Source organism: Sphaerodactylus townsendi, linkage group LG06 (genome assembly GCF_021028975.2).
Source record: "Sphaerodactylus townsendi isolate TG3544 linkage group LG06, MPM_Stown_v2.3, whole genome shotgun sequence".
Lineage (NCBI taxonomy): Eukaryota > Metazoa > Chordata > Lepidosauria > Squamata > Sphaerodactylidae > Sphaerodactylus > Sphaerodactylus townsendi.
Window position 1 is genome coordinate 45,037,317 of NC_059430.1, and position 21,167 is coordinate 45,058,483.

Consider the following 21,167-nt stretch of genomic DNA (forward strand, 5'->3'; position numbering starts at 1 on the left):
TTTTAAGGTAATTGTTATTAACTAGCTGTGCAATTTGAGTGGATTGTCCTAGGTAGGGATGTCTTTTTCTGTCTGCGCCCACAAGGAGGCTTTGAATGGGTCAGGGATCCCAGTGATTCTGGGAAATGAGAGAAACAGTGGTAGGCCCAGGCCAAACACAGAGTTAGTTATGGTCAGGCTTGCTCTCTGTCTGATCTGTGGCCTATTCCGAGGGTGCTGTTGCTGCTGCTCCGAGGCTGCTGTTGATAAATGCGAGGTAAATTAACAACAAATATGCTACCCTCTGAGATTATCTCAAAGGGCTCTCATGCCAATAAAAGGTTGATGATGATGATTTCAAAGGGCAAGCTGTAGACCTCACATATGTCATGGGAACCTGGGTGAGAGAGGGCGAGACGGTCACCCTCAATAACTTCATCCTGGAAGGTTCCGTGGCAGTCCAGCAGCTTTGGACACAGTGCCAGGGGGGTGACATGGTGATGCTCGTTTGAGATACCATATCCTTCAGGACGTCCCCTATTCCAGTGATACCTGACATGGAGTGTTTAGGCCTTCATTGGGATCACCAGAGAGGCTGGCTGTCTTGTTGGTGTACCGGTCACCTAGTGCACCAGCAGACAGCTTGTCACGGCTCTTGGAGGTCATGTCTGAATGGGCATTGTGGCACCCGAACTTGATTGTGTTGGGTGACTTTAACATCTATGTTGATTCAGCCTCCTCTTCAGTAGCTGCTGATCTAGTGTCATCCATGGCAACGCTAGGCCTCTCTCTTGTAAACATCAGGGATCCTACTCATCAAGGAGGCCACACTCTGGATCTGAACTTCACAGCAGGAGTGCATGTGGTGTTATCGTCTGTTGAAAGAATCTGTGGTGTGACCACTACATCCTGAAGGCTCGAATTGATGCTGCTGTGCCCCCTGTTTAGGCAATGGACATCTTTGTGCCCACCCGAGGAGACTAATGGTCCCACAGTGGTTCCAGAACATCCTATGGGAGATCCCACCCTCTGGTGACACCCTTGATACGCTGATAGAGAGCTGGGAGTCCTGGCTCTCTGAAGCTATCGAGCTTGTCGCTCTAAAATGCTCTCTCCGCTCCCATGCCAACACGGCTCCTTGGTATCCTGAGGAGCTGAGACAGATGGAACAGGAACTGAAATGGCTTGAGCGAGTATGGCGGTGGGCATCTGACGAAGGGTCAAGATGCTCATATAAGACATTTTTGAAAGACTACGAGAGAGCTGTGAAGGAAGCAAAGAGGGTTTACTTTGCTTCCTCCATCGCGACTGCAAGCTCACGCCCGGTGCAATTGTTTAGGGTAATTTGGACTCCTACGGCCTCTTCTATAGATCCAAAATCTAAGGAATTGGCATTTAGCTGCAAGGCTTTTGTGAGTCATTTTGCAAATAAGAACATAAGAACAAGCCAGCTGGATCAGACCAAAGTCCATCTAGTCCAGCTCTCTGCTACTCGCAGTGGCCCACCAGGTGCCTTGGGGAGCTCACATGTAGGATGTGAACGCAATGGCCTTCTGCAGCTGTTGCTCCCGATCACCTGGTCTGTTGAGGCATTTGCAATCTGAGATCAAGGAGGATCAAGATTGGTAGCCATAAATCGACTTCTCCTCCATAAATCTGTCCAAGCCCCTTTTAAAGCTATCCAGGTTAGTGGCCATCACCACCTCCTGTGGCAGCATATTCCAAACACCAATCACACGTTGCGTGAAGAAGTGTTTCCTTTTATTAGTCCTAATTCTTCCCCCCAGCATTTTCAATGGATGCCCCCTGGTTCTAGTATTGTGAGAAAGAGAGAAAAATTTCTCTCTGTTAACATTTTCTACCCCATGCATAATTTTGTAGACTTCAACCATATCCCCCCTCAGCTGCCTCCTCTCCAAACTAAAGAGTCCCAAACGCTGCAGCCTCTCCTCATAGGGAAGGTGCTCCAGTCCCTCAATCATCCTTGTTGCCCTTCTCTGCACTTTTTCTATCTCCTCAATATCCTTTTTGAGATGCGGCGACCAGAACTGGACACAGTACTCCAAGTGCGTTCGCACCACTGCTTTATATAAGGGCATGACAATCTTTGCAGTTTTATTATCAATTCCTTTTCTAATGATCCCCAGCATAGAGTTTGCCTTTTTTACAGCTGCCATGCATTGAGTTGACATTCCCATGGAACTATCAACTAAGACGCCTAAATCCCTTTCCTGGTCTGTGACTGATAGCACTGACCCCTGTAGCGTGTATGTGAAGTTTGGATTTTTTGCCCCTATGTGCATCACTTTACATTTTGCTACATTGAACTGCATTTGCCATTTCTGAGCCCACTCACCTAATTTATCAAGGTCCGTTTGGAGCTCTTCGCAATCCTTTGTGGTTCTCACCACCCTACATAATTTGGTATCATCTGCAAACTTGGCCACCACGCTACCCACCCCTACTTCCAGTCATTTATGAATAGGTTAAAGAGCACTGGTCCCAAAACGGATCCTTGGGGGACACCACTCCCTACATCTCTCCATTGTGAGAACTTCCCATTTACACCCACTCTTTGTTTCCTGTTTCTCAACCAGTTTTTAATCCATAGGAGGACTTCCCCTCTTATTCCTTCATTGCTGAGTTTTCTCAACAGTCTCTGGTGAGGAACTTTGTCAAAAGCCTTTTGGAAATCCAAGTAGACAATGTCCACCGGTTCACCCCGTCCACATGCCTGTTTACACCCTCAAAGAACTCTAGTAAGTTTGTAAGACAGGATTTGCCTCTGCACACTGGCGTAATGCCCATTGGGCAAGGTGGGCAGCTGCCCAGGGCATCACCTTGTGGGGGCCATCAAAATGCTGGGTTCATTTTTGGGTATTTTAGTAGTTTTTCATTTTTGGCCTGCAGGGGGTGCAGTTTTTAGGCTAGGGGCACCAAAATTTCAGCGTATCATCAGGAGACTGTCCTTATACTACTCCCCAAGTTTGGTGAGGTTTGGTTCAAGGAGTCCAAAGTTATGGACTCCCAAAGGGGGTGCCCCATCCCCCATTGTTTCAAATGGGAGCTAATAGGAGATGGGGGCTACAGTTTTGAGGGTCCATAACTTTGCCCCCTCTGAACCAAACTGCACCAAACCTGGGGGGTATCATCAGGGTAGTCTCATGATGAGACCCTGAAAGTTTTGAGACTGTGCCTTCAGAAATGTCCCCCCACCCCCAGCCAGCAACCCCCATGGACAGCAATACAGAAAACTCAATGAAGAACAAAGATTCTTGGGCAAATTTCTGGGATGTTCCTGCAGGGGGCACATTTTTGGACGCATCAGCACCAAAATTTCAGGGTATCATCTGGACACTTTCCTTATGGCACCACCAAATTTTGGTTCAGTTTGGTTTAGGGGGTCCAAAGTTATGGTGCCCCATCCCCCATTCTTTGCTAAGGAGACGGGGGCTACCCTTTGAGGGTCCATAACTTTATACAAGCACATGAAGGTAGAACAGGATTCTGTGAGGATTGCAATTCTCTTCCTGCTGCAGTTGCTTTTGTGGAACTCACATTCACCTTACAGAGCATGCTTCATAAATATTAATGAAATGTAACCATCTGAGCCTCAGACCAGAGAATTGGTATAAGTTTCCAAATGAGTGAAGCCTATACATTGAAGTCTATAGTACAACCATATGCAGCTGAAGAACTGACGCACAATTAAACGTGTATTGGGTGGCTTGACTCTGTTATTATGTTATACTGACATCTTATGGTCATTTCATTCCAATCTAACTTAGAAATATTTTGAAACTTTTCTGTCCTTCAAATCCAGAGATGTTTAGAATGGATGTACTTCCCAAGCTGAAAGGAATCACTGGATTCATCCCCATTTCAGAATAATTTTGTTTTACTCTCAAATACTGCATAAACGATGCAAAGGAAAAGGCATTGGTCTCTGCTGGGCTCCAACCAAGAACTAAGGTTGTTAGTTCCATTAGAGAAAAAACCTAGCCATAAATAAAAATTAATTTAAAATACAGAACCTTAAAGACAGTACGTTGGTACCCAGGATCTGTTAAAATAGGGAATCCAAATTGGTACTAGAAGAACTACAGAAAAGAAAATTGATATTGTGAAGACAAGTATCCACAAGCCAAAGGCAGCGATCATAAGTCTACTTGTTAATATTTTAAGCTACATTTTATTCTTAAACAATAGCTGTTCCTCTAATTAGCTAACCAGTCAGATGAAAGTTTATATTCTAATTAGCAACATGTCACAGAGAACAAATTTATGAATGAGCAACACTGGTAAGGTCATGTGGAACCACAGTATAAAACTTCCACATCTTCATAGCCAGTTGGGAACCCTGCATTTGTTTGAACTTAGGACATTTCATTTATCTGAACAGCTGAACATAGGAAAAGCTTTTTATTTCAATAAAGCAACATCGTTTAGGATTCCAAAACTACACCATTCTTTCATTCACAGTACAAAGTGGTAGTAATTTCTTGTAACCATCACTATACATTTTACATATTACTGATCTGAAAAGTTGATATAAGAATATATTTGTTTCAAAGAGCAATGAAGTCCCATCAACCAAAACAGAATGCCAAGCTCTGACAGTTTGGTTGATCATGAACCACAGCAACACCATTGAGATCACCACTTTACACACAAGAATTCTAAGCCTCTAAGAGACTGTACATTTAGACAGACATTAAATATTTTCAGTCAAGCCTGAGTTAAATACATATAAAACCATTTTGATATACAGCTTTCAACTTGGGAACTTATACAACACTCGGTGTTGTATAACTTGGTGTTTTATAAATTCCTTTGTATGGGACCACCTTGTTTTAAACATTTAAATGCAAAGTCAAAAAATTCTTGGGCAACAACCCTAGGTTTAGTCAATTATTATTCAAAGGCATGTCATAAAAAACTAATGTGGCTGAATTTTCTGGGTAATTAAATTCCCCAATTAATTGCAGTATAAATGTCCGTACGTGTCACATTGACAAAAAGAAAGACACAGGTAATAACCAATAAGTTAAAAAAAATTCTTAAAAACTTGGAACTGCATAATCTCATTTCAATTTAGAAAATATGTACAAATCAGCTGTGTGAAACATCACATGACTAGGAAATGAATAGCAGTTGTTTACTTTAGAATGATACAACCATCTCATGCTGGGTAGAGTAGGCTGATGCTAAAGCAGGTACAAATAATGGCCAATGTGAAACATACCTGTGGAAAACTTTAAGCCAATGGTCACAAATTGACACTCTCAATGAATCAATTAAATGTATTAAAAATTTCACTAGCTCACTAATAATAATATCACTTTCCAGGTTTACTTTTTCCTTGATATAACAGAAAAACAGCAATATATGGCAATGATGGTACTGAAATATTATGTGTGAATTTTGATTCCTGCTTCTCCAACAATTATGATGTCAGTCTGCACAGCACTGATCTACAGCCACAGCTCAGACTCAAATTACAGCTTCCATTCCTACTGATGTCACTATAAGTGAAAGGATATTTTATAGTTGGTAAATTGGACAAGGGGACAGTATGAGACAGGAGAAGGCTACTCATCATTCAAGACAGATCTTGCAGTTCCTTCTCCTTTTGAGGGGAAGAATCAACTTCAGCAACTAACTTCACCCTCAATCTTTTAAAGAAAAGTCACTTCATATTCTACATTTTCTGCCTGCTCCACCTGGATCATACTAAGGAACAAGGACTTCACGGCCCTCTTTACACACTGATTAAGGTAACATTTCAGGTAGTGTTGAGCAAATAGGATTTGATTTCGGCCTGGTAAACACCGTTTGGGGTGGAGCCCTCGCACAAGTGCCGAGGCCAAATTGTTGCACCGTCATTCTCTCCCCCTGAAACGGTGTTTTTGAATCTCACTCCCCAAGCAAGGTTTTTGGAAAACGCCGGCTTCCATCCGTTGCCAAGTGAATGGCACTGGGTGGAAGCCAACGTATTTCCTCCCGAACGCCTCCTACCTCCTTCAATCACTTTGTGGAGTCAGGGGACATGTCTCCTGGCCTACAACCCTAGAGGCGTTGCTCTGGCCACAGGGGCGGGTTCCCTGGCCTCCACAAAGCAACGGAAGGCAACAGGAGGTAGGAGGCGTTCGGGAGTGGTGATGCCCATGCGAACGCTGTGCTGCCACCGGCGGAGCCATTGGGGCCGTTCATGCAAATGGGGCCGAGGTGGGGGAGCAGAGGGTGAATTGGCATGAACTATGCCGATACACCCAAGCTCAGCTGGCCGTGCGGGAATGGCCTTAGTGTTGTCTTCTAGCTTTATCTTTCAAACTGCTTGAGAATGTTTGTATTCCAAGGAACCTGAGACATTTTAACTTAAGAGGACTTCTGATTTTCCTCATTAATAAAACCATACTGTGAAAAAGATAGGACAAAGACAAGAAGCTGTGGTAAAGAATTTATGCTGCATTTTTCATATTCTTCACTGCATCTTTCAGTCATTCACTTTGCACCCATGAAGCCTGTCAAGTGCCTGGAAGGCAACACATAGAGTATAATTTCCATTCATGATGAAGTAGTAAGAAGAGTTTGAAAGGAAGGAAGCGTAAGGGTCATTAACATTATCTAAGTATCTTATTGTGCCCATAGCAGCTCCTTCATTTGATTCTCTCTCTCTCTCTATGCATATATACACATACACACTTATAGTGGTATAGATCTCTCTCTCGGTATATGTGTATACATATATAAAACATGTATACCACCATATATAAGCATTCAAAGGTCAGCGAGGATCTTTAAGTCTACAAAGAGAGCAGTTTCAACATGACTGAGTCATCTTAAATATATAAATTGACGGGGGCGGGGAGGGTAATCACTGCATCAGTGAAGTCTTCCATTCTCTGAGTGGAATTATATAATTTAAAATTCAAATTCACTCTTTCACTTCTTGGAAGGAACTGTACTACAAATTCCTTAGATAATTATTGAATAAGGAACAAATCACACTTAATATATAACCCATACTTTTCTTCACAGAAGAAAACGAAGCTGCTTCTGGAGACTAGTCACTGCCCTGTTATGTAAGCATCAAAAACTAACAGAGAAATATCATTCTGGTATTTCACAAACTCTGAAACTGACTAGGGATGAACACTTTTAGGATATCTTGTATAAAACCTTAACCCTTGGAGATGGCCAGTGCATTTGTAGAGATCAAAGATCTAAGTAAAATTTCCACTGATGTACTATTTAAAATACAGATTAGCATACACCAAAGATGTAAAAAAATCTAAGGAAAAAATCTAAAGAAAAACTGTCTTTCTCTGGGAAATGCAATTGAATTATAAATCTGAATGGCTACAAATCATTATTTAAAACCATATAAGTCAGGTTTATTATTTAAAACCAAAGTCAGGTTACCAAGGAAATCCCCACACAAGTATGAGATTTTACAATAAATCTATAACTGTATCCTAAAAGACTTCTGTTTTAGCACTTTTGATTTGATTTAGAGTGCTAAATCTTCGTCTCTTCTTTTAAAGTTTGGGAAACCACGTTGTCATAACATTGAACAAATTATACCAAAGGCATATATGTGAACGTTAAATTTTAAGAAACCTGGAGACCAAAGAACCACATATACACTTCATTTAATGGTCATAATTTTATGCACAAATTATGTAGCTAATTAAGTATAGTTCAATGAGAGTATCAATTGCAGTTGAATACCACAAGTATTTAAAAACAAAACACAATTTTATCACTGGTCCCAGAGATATAAAGTAAAGTACTAAGGCAGCAGCTATAATAAAAAGTTCTTTAGATACATTTATCTTATCACTGCTTAAAATTGGAAATATAATTTAATAAAATACAACTCACATTTACAGCATAAGGCCTTTGGTTTCTGAAGCAGGAAATGGAAATAATTTATTCAGTGAAAGGTTTTGAAAAACATGTGTAGGCTTTCTATAAAAAGGTAACTAATTCTTTCCTTCTCAAAATAGCCAGCTATATGTAACAAAGGTCCTAAAATTCCGTGGAAAGAAATAGTTAAAGCCCAGTAAAAATAAGCAGTGGGATAATATTCTATCTTGGAGAAGTGAAATACGGTTGCCCACCTAATCAACGGGATACACTGCTGCATCTAGATTGGAGAAACTTTTTAATTTGGACGAGTACTTCAAAACATGCAACAATAGCTATTTATTCCACACTTGGTATTATAAAAGTTCATATCAGTCTTTCAGATGACCCTGAAACTACAAACAGAAAAACAGTTTGGTCTAAATGCAATAATCTCATCATAGCAGACTGCTCCATCACTTTCTTTGTAATGAATCAATTTACAGTAATCTAAAGAAACAGAGCTCAATTAAATCTGAATCCATAACATATATGCATCAGACGTCAGTCAAGCTTCAACTTTTGTCTCAGAAGTAGCCAGTGGCATTAACAAGATATCCAAACTCTATTCATAATTATGCCAGTGCTTTAAGCAGAATGAAAATAATTTCTAAATTCTAAAAAAGAATTCTGTAGAATGATTTAAAACACATTTTTATTCATTAATTTGCACTGGCATTATTTCAAAATCCAGGATTTAAATATAAACATAGGCATGGTTAAGGTGCCATACACATTTAGGCAGGATTTTAAGGTCACCATGCCAACTACATGGCTTCCACTGTAGGAGATGATACTTCAGCAAAGGTTACTAGTGGGAAAGTTATGTCATATGGTCACCCAGGCAGTTTTTGTTTTACAACAAACAGTATCTCTGTTAAAAGGATATCTCTCTTTTGATGTACTTTATTAGGGAGAGTGCTACTTGTGGTAACAATTTACGAGAAGGTGAGTAACTTTGTACTTCTCCAAAAAATAGTTTTGTACTATTATTATAGCTGCATAGTAACACATGCATCCAAGAACAACCCATCCTATACCAAGATGTATTTACAACTTATTCTTAATTTCATACCAAATTCAAACAAGATCAACAAGAGACCAGGGCATATATGTAGTGCATCTAGTGGACCCATCAGTAAATACAATCTATTTCCTTTTATTTGTAAGATGTTTATTTATAGTACTACACAGTGGCTACAAGACAAAATTCCTGAAGTGGCGAGGTATGCAGTTTCTAATGTTTGTAACTCTGGGATTGATAAAACTTGGCCTCAAAACTGTAGAAGGGGATAGGGATCTCTTGGTGCCTAAGAAAATAAGCATATTACTATCTCATTGTTGAAACAGCCTTTCTCTGGTCCATTTTGTTCTCAAGTCAGCTTTTGCCAGGCATAGTGAGACGTCTACAACATCAACTTCCTCGTGACAACAATTATCCAAAGAGATCTTTTAAGTCATTACTTGCTGAGCTGCTGCTTGTCATGCTGTTTGTAGGCTGCGTAAAGTTCTGAGGATTAAAGAAAGGATTTCCCTGTAAACCAAATCCAGGCTGTCCAACTACATTCATCTGAGTTCCTGGAAGAGAACTGCTGGCACCCTGAGGAGGTACAAACTGATTAAGCCACTGGTTTGTTTTTTGTTGTGATAACTGATTCATGCTAATTTTGGGTTTCTGAGGCCCAAACAGGCTATCTAAAGAGGACATATCTGTCGGCCTGTTTTGCTGTGCTGGCTGCGAAACTGCAGCTGTAGTGCTCATAGTGCTGAAAGTTGGCATGTTGCCTGTAGGCAACATGTTCATATTGGCCATTCCAGGGACTCCAGCGCCACTGAAGAAATTCGGGCTTGTGGTACCAACCCCCATGCTGAATCCTGAGGGCTGAAATCCTACATTAGCATTTAGTCCATTTCTCTTAGTGCTCTCAACAGGTGATGAAAACCCTAGTCCAATACCCATGGATGGAACTGAAGAAAAGCTATTTGAAGAAGGAACTTTGGGTCTGCTGAGCGACTGGCTAGCCAAAGATGCCATGTTATCTATCAAAGTATCTGTTAGGTCCTTGGTCTGAAAAAAAGCACACAAATTTGTAATTAAAATACTTTGCAACAACACAAATTACTAACACTTAGCAGTTACGGAACTAATAGCAACACTGTAAGACCAATATTGACTTTGCAAGATCAAGATACATGAATATCTTTCTACAGTTGGCTACCTTGGTTAGGATGCATACTATTGTTTATATAGGCTTTCACTATGGTTGGAACACATGGATACTCTCCCCAGCTACTCTGAATAGTGCTTGTACTATCTGCAATGGTTATAAGTTACTAGGTGCTGCTACAGTATTATTTGCCCAGCAGCAACTGAAAAACATAAAGCATCTATAGACAAAGCAATCTATGCACCACAACTGAAGACTACTGCCCCCTCATTCCTTTTCCATGCTTAGAAGCAAAGATTTTTCACTGCTGAGGGTCATCTGAGATTCATTTTATTTAAACCAGCACCTAAGGGAAAATTTAAAAATGTGAGAGAATCTTAGGGATTATCAATAAGATAAACTCTTTAAAAACCCATTTTAAATAAATGTATGATTTCAAAGTAGTGGTAAAAAACGTTTTCCCCACCACAAGTCCCTACACCATCCATCCATCCATCCATCCATCCATCCATCCATCCATCCATCCATCCATCCATCCATCCATCCATCCATCCATCCATCCATCCATCCATCCATCCATCCATCCATCCATCCATCCATCCATCCATCCATCCATCCATCCATCCATCCATCCATCCATCCATCCATCCATCCATCCATCCATCCATCCATCCATCCATCCATCCATCCATCCATCCATCCATCCATCCATCCATCCGATCTATATCCCACCCTACTCTGACAACTTCGGACTCTGGACAGCATACAACATAATTAAAACAATATACTAATAAATAAAAGATTATAACTATACCAATCATCAATAATATAAAATATAAAATGGCAAACAATTAAACCTCTGGCCCAGTTTGGGAACATGAATCCTCATGAACCCTTATTAAAATGTCCATGCACGTGGCGGTTTAGGAAGGGGATCACATAGATTGTTCTGTATTGGAATTGCGTTGGTCCTTGTGGGGAGGCCAGGAATGGCATCAGGATGCACAAGAGACCTCAAAGGCCTTGTGGAACTGTTTTAAGATCCCACAGGGCCCTGGTCTCAGCAGACACACATGAAAGACGCATATGGGAATACATACAAAGAAAAACAAACCAGTGTAGGTTTTTGATTATATAAGGATCACCTTACACTTCCTAACTGGGATTACAGACTATTTCAACACAGGGATTTTTCCCTGCAGTAGATGCCTGTGCTTTTTCGGAGCTTGCATGTCTCATGCTCATTCTGAGAGTCACTTGTGGGACTTCCCAGGACTTTCATTTTTAAAGCAAAAGGAGAGCTTTATTTTATCCAACTCAAAATAGAGGAATATGGTGTGGCTGAACGTGGAAGTTCCCATGTTGAAGCTCTGCCCACAGCCAGTCTGGGGGTGGGTAGGCAGACCTAACATTTGCCTAAAATTGTAGAGCTCCACTTTTCTTCCAGTCCTTTTTCTCTTTTCGCAGCTGAGCCACAGTACTTTGAAGTTTTAGCCCTGTGGTTCATATATGAACATGGCCTGTGGGATGGTGGGGGTGGAGACTGACTCAGCACATTTGTGCTAAAATAACAACATAACATAACTCCACTTGCTGCTGTTCTACAGCAGAAGCACCTTTTCATACCTCCATGTGAATTTATTTTTAATATAGGTTTCTTTATTTCATCCACTGCATCCCAAGAATGTTAATAAAACACACACTGTGGATGGTAGGCAAACCGAAAAGTTATTGCATTCATACCTGTTTGACTGGAGCAGTAACTATATGAGGCTGAGGTTTAAGTGGCTGTTGGCTTTTCAGTTTCTGTGCTTGTTCTTGTTCTTTTGCTAATTTTTGCTTTTCTTCAAGAGTAAGTGAACCCTATAAAAAGAAAAAATCACTGAAGCGTAGGCTTTAGAACCTGGAACTTTGCTTTGTGTTTATGTATGTTTGCAAAACAGAGGATACAAGTACCACCACCACCACCACCACCACCCCCGGGCATCATGGCTCCAGACCCCTCTTCTCCCAGCTCTGCTCTCTTGCCAGCCTGAATGGTGCTGCTCTGGGTGAGTGCAGCAAGGCTTCTTCCTCCCCGGCTCCAGCCCCAGCCCCACTCTCTTCCCAGCCGCATCCTTCTTCCCCTCCAGCACTGCTTTCTAGCTTAAGCACCTGCCCCAGGTAGGAAGGCAGCAGCTGAAGAGCGTTTTCTGTACATGCATAGATAACACTTTTTTAAATATTAAGGGGGGGGGAGGGTTTAAAGCTTCCTTTTTAAAGTTTCAGATTTTTCTGCATTTTTGCTGGGGTGAGTACTGGGTGAGCCCAACACTTAGTTTGCAAGACCAAGATATGTGCTGTACTTGGTCAAGAAATTATCTCCCTTTATGGATACTGCTGTCCTGATCATGCTGATTTTTATGATGTATGATGATTTTGATCATGCTGGTGATCATCATTTTGATCATGCTGGTGATCATGCTGATCATCATCATTTCTACGATGATATCAAGGCCAGGGCATTCTCTTCAGACAACTCAAAAACTGCATGTTGTCCAAAATGCAGTTGCCTTATTATGACAAGTAACCACTTTAAGGATGTGATACTTTAGTTGAAGAGTTATGCAGCCTATTTGTTTCCAGAATCAATTTAAGGTGCTGGTTTTAACCAATAAAGTCCTTCACAACCTGGCAACCTCAGACTTGCAGAACCATGCCTGCATGACAATTGAGATCTTCCTTGTTACATGTCCTCTTCTGCAAGAAGGGCAGAACTGTGGGTACCTGGGTAGGCCATTTTTGGTGACTGCCACCACAACGTCTAAGTCCGTGCCTGAGGAAGGCTCTTTCCCATTTTGTCTTTAGAAAGAGCCGTAAAAATGCTCTTTAGAAAAGCATTTAAAAGGGAACAGGTATGTCCATAAACTAATCCCCGTTGGGCTATCTGATTGATATGAATCACTCTGTGGTTGACGTTATTGTTTTCTTTCTATGCTGCCTTGGTCCAGATTCTGAATGCAAAGAATCCCTAGATGCTAAACCAACCAGGAGAGAGAATGCAGTAATAGAGAAGGTTTTTTGGTAAGCTGACAGATTCCTGCAGTTTGCTTTGGATTCTTACATTCTCCTTATAAGCTTAGGGATACAAATTATCCTCATACATGTAACACAATAACTTTAGTTAATAAAAACTTTCCTCACTGATGGAAAAACTTCACCTTTCTCTGATTTTTCAACAGTCCATTTTCTTTACAATCAGATCCAGCAGTTAAGATATCTGTCTGTAGATTGGTAAACACCTTGTCAATCTGTTCAAATAAAAATGTATTGATTTTACAAGTTTAACTTTGTAAATTAGTCACACTCAGTGCAAAATTTAAGCTTTACTGTAGGTAACTAAACAAAGTTATATTCATACCTGATTGCCTGTATTATTAGCTTTCGTTTCTTCAGATACGCTCATTTGGTTTGTTATATTCAAAGATCTGAAGGACAACATAAAGTTGTTAACAAGCACTACAGAACAATCTACCAAACTATGCAAGTTACAGGCAGTGGCGGAGCGCCAAGGGGACTGGGGGTGCGTCATGCACCAGGCGCATGCCTGGGAGGTGGAAAATCACCCCCGGCCCCTCCCCCTTCCCCCTGCACCCCCCTGGGCGCCCGCCCCATGGCACAACCCCTGCTCCCTTTCCCACACTTACCTACGTTCCTTTTTTTTTTTAGTACTTTTTGAGGCTGAAAAAAGCGGCCTATTTACAGTTCAGGTTAAAAACTGCCTGAGGAACTACAGTTCCCAGGAGACCTTGGGGCTCACAAGGTCTCCTGGGAAATATAGGCAATTTTTTCCCTGAACTGTGAAGAGGCTGCTTTTTTCAGCCTCAAAAAGTACTAGAAATAGAAAAGGAACTTAGGTAAGTGTGGGAAGGGGGTATGCGTGTGTGCCGCAGGGGGGCACTGCGGGGGGGGGGGCATGGGGGCAGAAAAAACACACTGCGCACTGGGCGCAGTTTGGCCCAGCTACGCCTCTGGTTACAGGTTTAATTAAGATAAATTGAAAGAGAACAAATGAATCTGAAATTCATTACAACAGTAATCAGTATGTGCTTCTGTTAAAACCATGGGTCAAGATGAAGTCTTGAGAACACATGTACCAGCATTTCTTTACATAAAATCAAGGCTGCTGACAATACTGCTGCTAATGCTAATAATACTTAGAGTAAATCCAAAGGAAGTAAAACCAAACATTAAAGTACAATTAAATGAAAGCAACAGAAGTTGTCACATAGGGAGTAACTATAAGCTTTCTACAAAGGAATGCCTTCATCAGTTAGTTTTTTTAATCATATTTTTAATACATCAAAAATTGACATGATACACTCATGTCATCACAATTAGAAAAATGTATGTGTTAAGAACATAAGAAAGAGCCTGCTGGATCAGACCAGAGTTCATCTAGTCCAGCACTCTGCTACTCGCAGTGGTCCACCAGGTGCCTTTGGGAGCTCACATGCAGGATGTGAAAGCAATGGTCTTCTGCTGTTGCTGCTGCTCCTGAGCGCCTGGTCTACTAAGGCATTTGCAATCTCAGATCAAGGAGGATCAAGATTGGTGTTGGATCTAAAGACTCCCTTCACTAGGTAAGACTCTTAGTTGCATGCTTTATTAATACATATTAACATTTAAGATACTGTTTTATATTGCATGCTGCTAATTTGACATTTGCTTTTAAAGTTGTTATGGTTAGCCATATCTGCAAGTTTTTTTTAGGTCTGTCATCATTATTAATATACACTGGCCTGTATTCTAGCATGGTCCACTGAATGCACTTACCCCAACAAAACACCCCTCCATGAAAGGACAGAAGCCTGTACATTATTTTTAAGTCTGTTCACACGCCACCAGGATAATAAATGAAGAGCATCCTCTGATAAAGGAATACTCTCACTTGGCAAAAGTAAAGTATTTGGATACAATATTTTGGAGTAATATAATAGGTCCTCTCAGGTTTTCTTCAACACACCATGATAAATCAATTAGCTCAGCATAATTTAAGCGGTCAGATTTAATTTTCTGCTCAGCTGTGAAGACTGCTGGCTGGTCTCGGCAAGTAATGATTTAACATGTTGGTTGTAGTCTCAAAAAAGTATTTTGAATTCACAGAAGCAATAGGATAGAAACACACACAGAGGATGTGAAGAATATACCTTAAGAATCTATCATCAGGAAAGCCAGACTAGAACACTTAATGTTGAAAAGAGAAAGAAAACTGAACAGTGTAGCTACAGTATTTAGAATGCCTTAATATGAACTATTATAATGTGAAATACAAGCATAAAATAATTTTCTGATTCGTGCAACTGCAAGAAATTATGGATACTTACTTTTGCTGTTCTTGCATAATATGAATTTGTTCAAGTTTGGTCTTATGCTCAGCTTCCAATCTATTTAGCATCTCTTTTATGACTGAAATGAAGGAATTAAACTAGGAAAGAAATATTTTCTCAAGTGAGGATAATTTTCCAATAGAACAGCTTCCTAGCATTCAATAATGGATCGATATAAAGGTATCCAGAATTATTTAAGACAAGCTAATAATATAAGAAGCAGAATACAACTTAAGCTCTAAAACAAGTAGATTTATATTTTAAAGATGGTACCACTATGAGAGAAACTACACAAAAGAGCTATCATGTCAGCAAGACATATCAAAGTTAAGTTTCATATACAAAGGACAGGTATATTTATTTTTCTTAACAGTTAAAAATTTACTACAATGATCCTTACAGTTAAGACAAAAACAAGAACATTTTCCAGTCTATGGTTTGTCTTCCAAAAGTGGAATTGCATTTTCTACAGATATTACAGACTTTGGTAGATGTCCTCTCTCAGCATTCTGACTAAGCTTTATTAAAAAGTGTACCTTAGGAGCTATGCCTCCATTACAGAAGAAAATAACTGAGAGAGAAAGACAGACCACATAATACAGTATTATATATACAGTATTATATAATACAGTATGTGAATGAGATGTACACGTGTGCAGACCTTTCTGAATGCCGGATCTTTAAGATTTATAGAAACAGCAATAACATTAACATAGCACCTTCATGGATAAAAATTCCAATGCTTATTTGTTTTAGGAACATGACCTTGATCCTCAATCATTTTGATAATCAGAAAGCCACTGAACTAACAGCAGGAGAAGATGTGTTTTATGTGACAAATACTGTGTAGATGGAATGGCTGAATAGTGAGAATACAATTGTAGCGGAACAATGTGAAACTGAAAGTACGTTTTGAGTTGAACTAGGCAACTGAGAATGAATTGTTCATCATATTTATATAACCTGAGAACGCCAACAATGAATTTAGCATATCATATTGAGATCTAATGGAATAAAAATAAACCTAAAAGTAGCAAAAAGTTTGTATTCTAGTCTCAAGTGCCCCACAGGACTTAACAGGATGAGTAAACATGCTTTGAATAGGAGCAGAATGTGGAAATCATACCTGATTGAGGTTAAGATTGTTTTCAATGCTAAGAGGAATCAGATGTGGCAGCACTTTTCCTGCAAGTTGTTCTTTTGTAATTCCCAGCTTCTTATGACTAAATGTACATTTATAAATACCTGTAATTCAAAATTAAACATTAGCTGTATTTTTCTGTTTTACAGAACTATTTCAATACATTTTACTTCAATAAAAACTAGTTTCAATTACACATACTGTTCATTCCAAATTGACAAAAAGTATGACAATCTATGTACATAACAATTACACTCTAGTAGGAATTCTCAGTGCACATGCGCACACGCACACACACAAAATAAGGTTTATGACAAACACCCATTTCAAAGAGCATTACTGAAATCTGGCATAGAAAACGAAGAGCAGGTATGTTAAGAAATTAACATTTGTGAAACTTGCCATCTTGACAACTTTGCATGTCAAGGCAGGCCATGAAAGGACTTCATGTGAGGTGTTGTGTGGTTTCCAGGCTGTATGGCCGTGTTCTAGCAGCATTTTCTCCTGACATTTCACCTGCATCTGTGGCTGGCATCTTCAGAGGATCTGATGGTAGTAAAGCAAGTGGAGTATATATACATGTGGAATGTTCAGGGTGGGAGAATCATTTGCCTGTTAACGAGTGTAAAGGGTGCAGTTAGCAAGCTTGATTTGCATGTGTTAGGTGGGATCCACCCATTTACCATGTGAGTAACTATGAAGATAGCAATCAATTAGTGAGGGCATCTGCATTGTAGTAGCCTGGCCTTTTGATCCCTTTGATTGCAAGAGTGATAGGTGGTGTTCTGGGTGGTGTTTACTATCTCTTTGCTTGCTTACCGCCTGGAGACATCCTTTGTCTGGGTGGTGTTCATTAGTCACTGCCTTGATTCTAGTTTTTTTCAGCACTGGTAGCCAAATTTTGTTCATGTTCATGGTTTTTTCCTTTCTGTTGAAATTGTCCATGTGCTTGTGGATTTCAATGGCTTCTCTGTGTAGTCTGACACAGTGGTTGTCAGAGTGGTCCAGAATTTCTGTTTTTTCAAATAATATTCTGTCCCCGATTGATTTATCACGTGTTCTGCTACTGCTGATTTTTCTGGCTGAATAAGTCTGCAGTGCCTTTCATGTTCTATAATTTACGTCTGAGCGCTGCATTTGGTGGTCCCTACGTAAATTTGTCCACAGCTGCACGGTACGTGGTAGACTCCTGCAGAAGTTAGAGAATCCCTCTTATCCTTCGCTGAAAGTAGCATCTGTTGAATTTTCTTAGTGGGTCTGTAGATTGTTTCGAGTTTGTTCATCAGTTTCCCTATACAATCAGCGATTCCCTTGATGTATGGTAACAACACTTACCCTCTAGGTGGCTGTTTATCTTCTTTCCTGTGGTTGGTTCTTGGTCTTGCAGCTCTTCTGATGTCTGTAGTAGAGTAACCATTAGCCTGTAGAGCCCAGTTTAGGTGATTCAGTTCATCTTGAAGGAGGTGGGGTTCACAGATTTTTTTTTGCACGATCTACCAAAGTTTTTATTGTGCTCCTTTTCTGTCCTGAGAGATGATTGACGTTTTTATGTAGATATCTATCAGTGTGTCTAGGTTTTCTGTATACTATGTGGCCCAATTTATGTCTTTATCTTTGATCCAAAGTACCTTGAGAACTATTTACTAAATTATTAAATAAACGATCAGCAGTTTTCATAAGCATATTATCAACTGTGGGACCATAAACACCAATACCAAAAAAAACTTAACAGACAGCACAAGAAAAAAGGTCAGTGTTACCAAGAATTCCCATAAGGACTGCAGGCTCCTTGGAAGGAATTTGTTGCAAAAAGGGCAGAATGTCATCAAGAACGAACCACTTATCCAAGTATTCCAAAATCTTTCCCAAGCAGACTAAGGAATTTACACGAACCTAGTAAATTAGAAAGACCCTCTAAATGACACTTCTTAAAAAAATAACTATAACATGAAAAACAAGTGCCATCATACTTTTCAAAATGGCTCAAATGACATGCAGGCTCAAATTCTGAATCAGTCCATACAAATTATCATTATGATTAAATACATAAAAAGTAACAAAAAATTATTTGAACTTTTAGTACTCGCACAGGATGCCCAAAAGCTATGCTAGCTCTTATGGGTGACACAGGGGCTGATGCTGAAAACAGCATCTTTGCATCTCTCTGTAAATGTAACACACAGTAGTTGCCCACTGTTATGTCATCCCATTACATGCTTTGCTGCCTCAGGAGTCAGTTATACTCAGCAAGGGCAGGGAAAACACTGTTAATGTCTCAAGACAGGATAATTGATACTACACTTTAAAAGGGCAAGGATGTAAATTAGGCTGGGGTGTTGTTTTCAATCTCTGGCATTACCATTCCACATTACAGATGAGATAATTTAAAAAGATAATTCTCAATGAAACTCCATGCAAATTAATGAGGTCTATTCATTTAAAATTAATATTATTAATCACTGTGATAATATCCTTTTTATATAAGAGTATTCATGACCACTCTTGTGCAGTTATAAAAATAATTCTGCATCCTGCTCCTTCTATAATAGGATGAATGCTTTTTTCCCTCTTTGCACATGAATCTTCCTGCTCCCCTCAACTTTCTTTGAGACTTTAGCCAGATCGTATTAATGCTGAATTTAGCTAGGAGAGGTCAGGGGAATTAACATGCTTCTTGTACATATAATCCTGGAGCCTATTTCCTAATCCTTACTGTATTTTCATTTCAGAGCTACAGTTCTACTATTCTCATTTTATGAGAATTCACAGGGGAGATCCACAGCTTTAGATTAGATTAAATCCTCTAAAAAGTTCCAACAGTCAGTGACATCTATGCATAAAGATTTCATGTAAAGGATGAGGTTTTTAAACTTTCAAATAACAGTTTTTCAATACAAACTAAAACAACTCAGCACAATTTTATACCATGGATAGCTATTTGCCAAAGCTGCTTGGACTTCTATGACATGTTTCTTAAAAGCCAAAGCAGAAAGAAAAATATTTTAAAGACTACTAGTTTTTACAGAAGTTAACTCACCGCAAGAGATGATGTTTGTAAACATGCACTTTTAATTCTTGGTATCAGTGCATTTTTCATTGATGGATAGTCTATAAGGTTAGCAAATGTAGGAATTATGTTCAAGCACAGTTCCTGCAAATGGAAGGGCCACAAATATTTTAATCTGAAAATAAATAGTATGATGTTTGACACTTGTATTTAAGATAATGTTCCATCCACCATTTTCTTTCCTCTGCTCACACTATGCAGTTGGAACAGTGAAGCAAAGTTTCTTCACTGATATTATGAACATAAAGTACTATGGTAGCAAATGACCTGAAGAAGCTCTAATGACTGTCCTGCCCCCAAAAGGTAAAACAGCCACTCAGTCTATAGGAGTGTTGCTCCAGCTTCCAATCTACTCAGGGGTGGGGAGTAGGTGGGAAATGGGAAGTGAGAGACTATGGGAAGTACAGGGGATGGAAGAAGAGGGCTGCCTGAGGGGAAGGGCAGACAGTTGAAGTTGGGAATCGCCTCAGCAAGGGAGTAGGCAATTTTGTGCGTATCCCCATCTGATCGTGTGGCAGAGTGGTGTAACTCTACCTCTGGGAGAAGACAGAAGCTGAGGTCTCTCTTTGGTGATGAGCACACCTAGTGAATGCAAGCTTTAAGGAGAATTCACCACATAACCAGTACGTAGATAGCTCTTTGCCTGTTTCAGTGATCTTTGTACACTTGTGGCTCAATACAAAACTTACAGTAGTCCAAAGCATTTAACATTGCTACTCTAAGAACATCCCATGACTGAGGGGAAGGTTTATCTCTCCAAACCAACCAGGGTCTCCAGTAGGGATGCCAGCCTCCAGTAGGGACTGGGGGATCCCCCAGAATTACAACTTATTTCCAGTTTACAAAAATCAGCTCCGCTGGAGAAAATGGGTGCTTTGGAGGGTGGGCTCTATGGCATTGTTCTCCATTGAGGTCCCAGTCTTTCCTAGGGTTCTCAGTACTGGCTGTGACTGTGGAATAGAGAATTAAGATTCACAGAAATTTTAGAAGCACAGAAGAAATGTATATTTCCCAGAAAACTGAAACTCCTCCCTAATCCAACTTTTTCTCCTTTATTCTAGAGAATAAGATGACATTCAAAAGACAAAAGGTAAAAAAAAAGCCGCTGAAGAAAGTTCTTGGGCTTAACTTCCTTCTTCCCAACAAAACAGCAAAACACGTTCCTTTCGACACACATGAGGTTTATTCTACAGTGGTAAAGGCTGGAAAAAATGAAGTTATATACCTGTATCTGAATTGAAGGTGCTTCTAAGGCTCTATAAACCATTGGTAGAACACTGTTTTTTATTTCATCGGGAGGAGTTTTGGTTAGGAGCAAGTCCATTTTTTGAAGAAATATCAACAGAATCTGTTTTTAATAATAAACAATTAAACATGTTCAAATATCGTGGAGTTTATTTTTGTTACTAGCTTTTATTGCAATATTTAGTATTTACTCATCTACGCAAAAATTAGAAAAAAACAGAATACATGCACTCACCATGTTGCTAGCCTGTGAGCATGAAAAACAATAATATCCATACATTATACTT

At 39.8% G+C, this 21,167-nt stretch overlaps 1 protein-coding gene across 3 annotated transcripts in view; it reads right to left on the reverse strand.

The window, feature by feature from the left end:
* Positions 1-7,351: 7,351 nt before the first annotated feature.
* The window catches only part of SCYL2 (SCY1 like pseudokinase 2), a 28,727-nt gene continuing 14,911 nt past the window's right edge, over positions 7,352-21,167 (reverse strand). For 2 of the 3 annotated variants that reach the window (XM_048500212.1, XM_048500214.1), the window contains exons 10-19: positions 21,116-21,127; positions 20,861-20,983; positions 19,606-19,719; positions 18,329-18,461; positions 16,554-16,672; positions 15,425-15,525; positions 13,459-13,525; positions 13,259-13,348; positions 11,802-11,921; positions 7,352-9,958 (exon numbers count right to left, since the gene is read on the reverse strand). In XM_048500212.1, coding sequence (XP_048356169.1) covers positions 9,326-9,958; positions 11,802-11,921; positions 13,259-13,348; positions 13,459-13,525; positions 15,425-15,525; positions 16,554-16,672; positions 18,329-18,461; positions 19,606-19,719; positions 20,861-20,983; positions 21,116-21,127 — 1,512 coding nt within the window. In that variant the 3' untranslated portion in view covers positions 7,352-9,325. The remainder of the gene's footprint in view (positions 9,959-11,801; positions 11,922-13,258; positions 13,349-13,458; positions 13,526-15,424; positions 15,526-16,553; positions 16,673-18,328; positions 18,462-19,605; positions 19,720-20,860; positions 20,984-21,115; positions 21,128-21,167) is intronic. The other variant, XM_048500213.1, reaches the window with a different exon arrangement.